Raw genomic sequence first — 9,521 nt, 5'->3', positions numbered from 1 at the left:
TATCTCCAGTGGATTGGATTTATCTTGCAATCAATCTAAATTCTGTCTAAATACCTTTCTACCTAGAGTTTCCCAAATACACTTTCTCTGGACTCAATTACGAATTCTTGCATTGTTAGAGATCCAATAAAAGACATCTTCAAGAACGAGGTCGATAATGATGGTCATGGTTCTGATGATTCAGTGTCGGAGTTGAGCATGTAGGAGGAAGATTTGCTAGGTTGCATGCATAAACTCTGGTGGCATCTCAATATAAAATGGGAAGGTGCGTGTAAAATCAATTCATGTAATAAATATGCAATGCAACATTTTTTCTTTGGAAACATTATGTACCAAAAAAATTGTTTATTTTGTTAATAATCACCTTAAAAATTATATCCACAATTATTCATTATTGAAAGCAAATGTAACTTCCTAGTTAATCATCAAACTGTTACTTTTCAAGTATATTTTTCAGGTGATATATGCCATCAAGTCTACTTATTCCACGGTGATTTATTCATTAAATTGACATGAAGATTAAAATAATTATTTAATTACTACCTATGCAAGCAAATTGTCAATAAATTTCCAAAAGGACGTTTTCTTCACCCGATATTTTCTTTTATCAATTAAGACGCTAAAAATTAAAAAGGTAACTCTTCCACCCTCCCTCCGAATTGACACCTACGTAATAGACCGAAATTCTTGTATGTTCCAGTTTTGAACAATAACATCAAGATGATTTTGTAATATTATAATTTTATATATTCCATTTTACTGTAGAAGTTTCCAAAGAGATTTATTCGAGAAATGCTCCAGCAGAAATTAATTGTTTAAACATGGTGAATGGAACTTTCCCTTTAGAACAATTCAGCAGCTCTCATCTTGAACATCGATGTGTCATTTAATATGCAGTAAAATTGAAAATTTGTATTTTTACAGTAAAAACAATAGACAGATTGAAGCAAAAACATTATAATTTAACCTATCTTAAAATAATTACTAAAATCCTATTCCTATTATCATTGATTTGAATGCACAAAGCAGAAAAGTCTATACATAAAAATATCATTCAGAACACTCATCCTATGGATCTTATAATCCAAATATTTAAGACCAAGTGTGCACTTTATACCAGAAACCCTTTTTCCCTTTCCTCGATAACTAATATAACAAAAATAACAATGAAGTATCAATGAAAAGATTACCATCAACAACCAACTATATTTCCCAATCTATCATTGATATATTCACAAGCTAAAATTTCCCATTTTTGGCTATTCATACCAATACGGGAAATTCCTGTAAAACGATATATCACCTTAGGCCCTAAGTAATAGCTCATAAACGTTGGAGTTGTTTTCCCCACTTACACGCTTCAACATTTCAAAACTTGTTCGACTACCCAAGAATTCAACCCTTTTGAACGTTACGTGGCCACGTGCTATTGTTTCCTTACTTGAGTACACTGATCGTAGCCTATCAGCATGTCTTGAATCACTATGAATTGCAACTTCAATTTCCTGCCTTGACATGTTCTCCTACCATAACGTAAAGTAGATAGAAGCAGAAACCATATTATTAGATAGAGCTGATGATGATGCATGTATTACAAAAGAATAAACTCTGTACCTGATAAAATGCATGTATATGATCCAACACCTGAAGACACGTAAAGCCATTATGGCTGAAAAACGTTCTCGATGAAGGACCCATCTCGGAAAAACGGTCAATTGGGAAGAGTATGGTAAGGAAATGGTTTTTGAATATCAACTCGGATTTCTCACTGCAGAAGATGTTCAGAAAATATTGGAAGACTAGCAATAATTTTATTATATGTTGCTACGCAAGGAAAAGGTGTAACACAAGTCACAGGGAGTTAATAAACAACCTTTCTGTCAGAGGACGAGTGGAGTTCGAAAATGAAGCTTCTGAATCCTTGCCATCCCCTTTTGCGTCGAAAAATATTGAAGCGTGATTTTCACTAGGATCTTCAACACTAAAAGAGTCTGTGTAGATGGAAGCAGTTGAAGTTGAGTCAGATATAGACCAGCAGATAGAGTCGAGAAGGTTGTTGGGTGTTATAGGACGTATTGGAGTTTGACAAGTCTGCAAAATTATGTTCAAATCAAATAAGTGATAAATCCATAGGATGTATATTTTCCTTTCTTTTTAATGCATCCTCTAGAAGTACATGATCGTTGAAGTTTTGTGATGCCAACCTAATTGGGATTTCAAAGTTTCATACTGATGCTTTATGAAGTTAAACCTTTTATACAAATAAGCGATAAATCCAAAGCATCAATCAAATCAAGCAGTAGAACAAAATGAGGCTTCTTTTCCACATTTGTTGACTGATCAGTTGACCCTCTATAGACGAAATCATGAAATGTCAGCAAATGGGTATTCTATCAGATTGTGTCCTCTCATATTTCCAACTTTTAAATGCTTTATGGATCAAAATTTTCCAAGCTCAACATTTTTTATGTCAAAACGTTGCAATATGATTTTTCTTACACTTACTTGAAAGAGAAAAATAATACACTGATATCCCTTGTTTCTAATTTCTTGACAACTCAAACAATACCCTGTCTTTTGTAAAATTAAACAGAGGTCTAAAAGTAGTTCTACAAAAACTAAGCTAAATAATATAGCGTTTGAAACTAATTGAACTGAATTACACCATAGTAAAGTGAACTTAACCAAATTAATCTACTCTAAATTGGTTTTGGATTTCTTAAATTACTTGAATTATTTGAACTATTACCAATGAACATCTTATTTTAAAGTTATATTTTCCAATCATATAAGTTATAGACTAATTTAGTTCAAACAGATTTATTTATAAACAATTCAGCTTTTTTTTAAAACTAAACTAATATAACATTTCAGTTCAAGCTTTTACAAAACAATTTAGTTCTTTTTTTTTTGTGCAATTCAATTGAGTTTCTTTTATGCAACTGAATTTTGTATCACTTTATTTTTTCACAACCCATGGTGTGTCAATGTAATTTGCCCTTTTTGAGAAGCATCATAAATTAAAGAGTGGATAATACTACTGCTTGGGGTTGAACATTCCCATGTGTGGTGCCCAAGTTTCATATGACAGAATCGAAATCTCTAGTGTTAAGAAGACTTGTTTTAACTAAGATGTGCCAAATTATTATCTTGGATCACATGATTCCTAAATGGACTAAAAGCTACAAACTCAGGTGAATTCAAAATTTAAAACTTACAACTATATTAGGAAGAGGAAAAATAATAGAACAAGACTTTCTATTATTTTTTAGGAAGCCAGAAAGCTAGGAATCAAGAGCAAGCTCACAGAATAAACAGAGGTGAATCAAAGGATGACCTGCATTCGACGGCCACGGCGGTTTCTGACTCCAATTTTTGCAGAGTTCACAATTTGTTGTCTTTCTTCATAGCTGACTTCACTTTCACTATCCAGAGGATAGTCAGTGGCTTTTTGCTTTATTACTTCCTGCATTTCAATACAATTCATGTTATAGTTTCACAAGGGAGAAAACCAAGGTTCTAACACCTAATAGCAATGTTTAAAAAACTAGATTGAAAATGTTTTACTAAACTTGAAAGCACCACAGAAAATAAGAAAAAATGAATTTCAAAACTGTAGAGGAATATATTGAGAAATTACCTTTCCTGAAATGCCACTATTAACGTCTTCAAGTATCAGGCCAACTTGCTTTGCCAAATCAACAGACATGTGAACAAGCCTTCGCACATATTTCTCCTTAGCTGTTTTGATTATCCACAGAGGCTGAAACATATCATAGCAAAGAACTTCGTTGTGATATAAATATTACTGCAGAAGCCTACGTAATGTATAACAATTAAATAGCTTATTAATGTTTTTCACGAGTTGTGCAGCTATAGAATGAAAAGGTAAAATAAAAGGACAAGCAAACAGTTTGAACTTCAGAAAGTTATATGCCTTCGAATGGTCTTTCTTATGATTAGATAAATATTAGAAAACAATGTAGGAGGACTTACTGTAATGAGGTTATTACAATATCCAAGGTATCTTTGGATTGATGTCCCTTCAGTTACTACATGACTAACATTGCAGCCAACAAACCATTGTTCCACCAAATTAGCACCTTCTCTTGAAGCAGACTCAATAACCTACCAAACAATGCAAAGCATATAAACGTCCAGGAAAAGAGCACTGGAACCAGTCGCTAGCTTAACCAAAACAAGGAACTGATACTGACTATTGTGCAACAGACTCCATATCATGTGAAAGACTTCCAATATAACTAGTATAGTATGATCACAAAATATCAGGTATTTGTTCTCAAACACAATTTTACCTTGTTCCTCAACTCGGATGAAATGCCTGGATCAACATAGATGGAGCAACCAGACAAAGTTGAGTCCGAATTTCTGATAGACTCTCTCACAGAGAATCTTTGAAGTTCCTCAACGTTATTAGCTTTCTTCACTTGGTGGATTCTTGCCGGAAGACAATGATTATCAGCATTTGTATACTCAGAAAGCGGCCTAAAATCTTCCATGAGCACGTTGTTATCCCCATAACTCTTCACTCTATAATGTGATTCGCTCAACCTCACTGCAGCAGATACAATAATGTACTTAATTATATAAACATGCATAATTTAAATTCATACATCATTCGAGTTACAACAGTTCAACCATGCTACTTAATTATTAAAATCAATCCAGATAGAGCTAAAGAAGATGAAAATAAAATTAGTCAGAAAAAGTGAAAAATCTTTGACCTTAGACAACACAGATGAGTGCTCCTTACTGGATTATTTATGATATTTTGATCAAGTGCAGCAAGATGCTGTTGCTACGAAAAAACCAATAGATTCTTTGAAATAAAAAAAAAAAATAAATGAAATAAAAAGGAATATGTATCCATTTAAGCTTATCCAACCACTCATTCTCGGAATGAGAAGTGTGTAGCCAGATAATCACCAAAAAACTGCGCTGCTGACTGCAATCACTACAAGAATGCGTAGTTTGTTACATACAAGTAGACTCTACAGCATGAGAATACAATTCAACATGGGGCCTAAAAGATGCAAAATATGAAAGTTGCCAGGTTCCTGTATTGTTTGACTCTACAGCATGAGGGATGAATCATAATCACCAAGAAAGTCAATCAAAATATAAAACATGTCAAATTGAAAACAGTTAAAGTCAATCACCATTTTTCCTGACGCTATCCACAAACCAACCCAGTGTGACAATAAAAAGCCCATTTTTTGTTCCATGCTTCAGTGCATGCTCAAACTTACGTCCACCAAAACTGTACTACACGTTAAAGATTTCATGATGGCAATGAACCAATCAACACAAAATGTATTGGATGAATTCCAATGCTATGATAAAGGGCCACAAGCAATCATTGTGATCATGTTATGGTAGATCCACTAAACATAAATAAATTATATAACATCTTTCTGAGCTCAGTACAAGTAAATTTAAATAAAGAAGAGAAATTGATAAGGTACGACACTTTGTTCTGACACAACCGAGAAAGTAAAGAAAATATTTTCTGAATGTGAACAGAATTTTTTCCCATGGGGTGTATAATCAAGGTATGACAGTAAATGAGCATTGCATCTTCGTACTACAGCATCATGCTATTGTTATCACAATGTAGGAAAAATCGTATAATTTATGCCAGAAAAGGATATCTGAACCACCAAATGGGTACATTGAGGATGCAAATTAGGGCTATACAGGCCACCTAATCTCTCTGTAGCCTCCATGACCTGATTCCTTGCTTCTGCAAAATCACCAACCGAAAGAAAACAACACAACTGAATATCTCTTTAACTAGTCACGAAAGAGAGAGAAGAGAAACAAAGACGTGACAAAATATCTACTATCGTTTCGACTGATAACTAAAACTACACCTTTTCAGCCAATTACATGAAAAGTTTTATGCTAAAAAGACAAGACAACATAAGAGAACAGGTGAAGATAAATTTCATGAAAACATGCACTGATTATTATCAACCAAATAGAGTACAAAACAAACCCCCTTTTGTTTCTCAACCCTTTGTTACATTTGCTCACTGTGAAAGATAAAACATGAACAGCAGATTACAGAAGTCCAAATATGTTTCATTTGACATCTAATATTGACAAAAAAAGATAACCACCATTCACCCGTCGATACCGTCTCGATGGAAAGAATAAGGTTCATTCTTTCGCAAAATAAGATGTTATTTAAACACTTATGCTGAATCAAGCCAATGGCTTGGTAATCGGTTGATCGAAACAAAAAGGTTAGAGAAACAAAGAAAAGAAAAAGCAATGGAGAGTGTCAAGCCAGAAAAATAAAACAAAATCCAACCAACCAAAGGTGAAAAGCTGAATGATACATGAATGAATTCACACCTTTAGATAAACCAGTGACGCATATGACGAGACCGGCAAAAGGAGCAGTTGATGATGGCACTTGCACAGAGGAAGAAACAGGAGACATTGGCTCCAATGGTTGCAAACCTCTGAACGAAGGAAGTGAAGATGAAAACAGCCTCGAACACCCCTTGCCACTCACAACTTCAACTCTACCATCACCACCCATAACAGCCACAAGATTTTTATTACACACAAATTTCAAAAACAAAAGAAACTATCTATCCATCATTCAGCAATTGAAGATTGAAAACCCGCAAGGCATCAAAATTCATGACACGGGTTTCCGATAATTCAATAGAAACAACGAATGGGCGAATTAATAAAAGGGGAAAAAAGAGTCGGGTCTGGGAAGAGTTGAACTTTATATGGAGCAAACCCAGATCACGTGAAGGGAAGAAACAGTTCCAAAATTGAAATTTTGTACAAGTTAAAAAGGGCTTTGAGATAAAAAAAAAACGGAATCTTGAGTAAAGGGGTTGCTGTTGTTGTGGAGTTGGGGACAGAGAATGGATTTTGAAGATGTGTTCGTTTTTGTTTTGGAGTGTGTGTGCAGAGCAGAGATGGGACAATAAGAAAAGGGAATTTTTTTGAATGTGGTGCTCTGTAATCTCTGACGAGGAGTCACAGTCAGAATTATGAATCTTCTTTATCTGCGTGAGTAGGCGCAGGAAAGAGTGACCCCCATACCATTATAGTTGCTACTTGTTATAGTGCTTTTTTAAAAAAGGAAAAAACCCTGCTTTTGTAAATTGCAAATGCATGTGATGTCTGAAGGAAATAGTGGGATGAGAGAGAGAGATATGGAAGAAAAAGCGGGTCAAAGCAGTAACTGGAATCACACTCACACACCCTTCTCACGTCTCAACTTAACTCAACCCAAATTGAAATGAAAAGAAAGAGAGAGAGAAGAGAGAACAGGCTTTTGTTTTGAAAAAGTTTGGAGGATTCCCGTTTCTTAAAGTGAGCGCGAGGTTTAGGAAATGTGAGTTAAAGATAGATGTGAGGAAGAGGAAAGAGACAAAGCTCACCTGGGTTGTGGTTAAACTCTTCAACTAAGGACCGTGTCGTTGGGTGGGGTTCATGGTCTTTGCTCATAACAACACAGGAGAGTGCTGTGTGGTCCGTGTTGTGTTGTGTACCTGTCTCAGCGACACGCCGGCGAAACCTTCTTTTCAAATTCAATGTCCTCATCCTCCAAACTATTATTGCCCCAATTACATTTACATCTTTATTTTTATAAAATGCAGACTTAAAAAAATTAAAAATATACTTTAATATATATAAATTTTTTACATTTGATAGTATTTTTTCTTTTTTATTTTTTAAAGAAATATAAAACTTTATTTCTTTACAACTATTTTATTTTATACTATTTGTCATATAAATGAAAAAGTTTATCACATTATTCTAAAAAAGTTACATTTCCAATCCATGAAATCTAAAAGTGAATATAATTTAAAATAAATCAACAAATCTATATCACTGTATAAACTATTGATAATTCTCGAAAAAATATTAACAAAATAAGTAATGGACAGACACAATAAGTTTGTTAGTAGACTTTAAACTTTAAATAATTTACTGTTATACTTTTATAATCTTATTCTTTTAGAGCTAACATAACAGTTATATATTATAGTTTTAAGTTTCTGTCCATAGAAAATATATGACTCTTAAAATAATTATTATAGAAGTATAAAAGTATGGTAATTGATAATTTATAATTTCACAATAGTTTACAACTGTTTTACATTATTAGTGTATATTTTTCTTTTCTTCTTTCTAATATATCTCCTCTTTTCTTTCTGATTTGAAAGTGATTTATTTATTTTTTTTAGGTAACTTTAAAATAAGATATCACCTCAATATTTTCTTTTCTATTATTGAGTTTTGTAGGGTAAGATTAAGACTTTGTTTTTTTATAGATAAAAGTTCGAAAGATTCTTGATTTTATTTTTGTTTTGCTACTTGAAGTGTATATGTTATTTTAAAATTGCATCTAATGATTCTTTAACATACACATCAGGTTTTTAAAGGACTTGTTTGGAAGTAAATGTGTTTAATATTAAACATTATCGTATATAAAAATTGAAACTTCATAAAAATAATTGAAAACTTTTAGTACACAATCTAGATTTTTTTTACATATTTGATATGTTTTTAGAATTCTGTAATCTAATTGTTATATTTAGGAAAACTAGTTCTAAGAATGTTTTAAAATGGATAGAAAACAATTTAATATCACATTTATTTTTATGAAACCGTGCTTTCTTTAAAGACAATTGTATTCAGAAAATGATGAAGTTACATTGATAAAACACATACCTACTATTTCATGATTCAATTGGATAATTTCTTCTTAAAATTAATTGTTATATCTTTTTTTATCAATTTGATTATGTTTAACGAATTATTTTGCGTTACAATTTATATTTATTAAAATTTATGCAATGTATCAAAAGTATATTTATTAAAATATGAATCATTTAATTATCGATTTATTATTGTTAATTTTTCTAAATATTTAGACGAAGCCAAATCCTCATATGAGATCAGTATATGATCCGTGCATGGAAAGAAACTAATCTTAACATCTCAATAAAAAATGAAATTATTGATTCTATTTAAACAACTCTTAATTTGTGGATCTACGCATTTAATTGTATGATATATTTTGCTATGATACATACCCAAAAATTACCCTAAAAGAACTACTAAATGTATATTACGTTATTATCAAGAGATATGATACACATACAATAATTTATATAATATAATTACTAGTCGTCTTATTTATTATATTTCAAATTTCTGTCATAGTTTTAAAATTATCCTATAGTATGTTGTTTAGTAACAGCTCTTCATATAAATAATGACTTAATTTGTGATGGTAATATAATTTAATTCATCCCGTATCTAAAACTTGATGGATAACTAACACTTTTCGTGCATTATTTCAAATTTGTAATAAGTTTAAAATTTAAACCAATGTTATTTTATAATTTCGCAAATTAAGTATTATTTATTATCAATATCATGCTATCATTATCTTATTATTATTAGTTTATCCTATAATAACATTAAAAACAATTTTATTATTAAGTTTTTATTTTAAC

General features: G+C 31.9%; 1 protein-coding gene across 2 annotated transcripts; it reads right to left on the bottom strand.

Moving 5' to 3' along the window:
- Window positions 1-972: 972 nt before the first annotated feature.
- Window positions 973-7,564, bottom strand: LOC108331920 (uncharacterized). 2 transcript variants are annotated; one of them, XM_017566934.2, is made up of 11 exons: window positions 7,434-7,564; window positions 6,382-6,554; window positions 5,673-5,764; window positions 5,181-5,283; window positions 4,317-4,576; window positions 3,997-4,128; window positions 3,641-3,763; window positions 3,338-3,466; window positions 1,874-2,091; window positions 1,615-1,768; window positions 973-1,523 (listed from the first exon to the last, which is right to left on the bottom strand). In XM_017566934.2, the coding sequence occupies exons 2-11, from the start codon at window positions 6,467-6,469 to the stop codon at window positions 1,305-1,307; spliced, it is 1,518 nt and encodes a 505-aa protein (XP_017422423.1). In that variant the 5' UTR covers window positions 6,470-6,554; window positions 7,434-7,564; the 3' UTR covers window positions 973-1,304. The 2 variants fall into 2 exon arrangements, with proteins under 2 accessions (XP_017422423.1, XP_017422422.1); XM_017566933.2 differs by lacking the exon at window positions 7,434-7,564 and having other exon boundaries at window positions 6,382-7,372.
- Window positions 7,565-9,521: the final 1,957 nt, after the last annotated feature.

Source organism: Vigna angularis, chromosome 4 (assembly GCF_016808095.1).
Source record: "Vigna angularis cultivar LongXiaoDou No.4 chromosome 4, ASM1680809v1, whole genome shotgun sequence".
Lineage (NCBI taxonomy): Eukaryota > Viridiplantae > Streptophyta > Magnoliopsida > Fabales > Fabaceae > Vigna > Vigna angularis.
The sequence above is the reverse complement of the archived record's forward strand: the minus strand, read 5'-3'. Positions and strand labels throughout refer to the sequence as shown.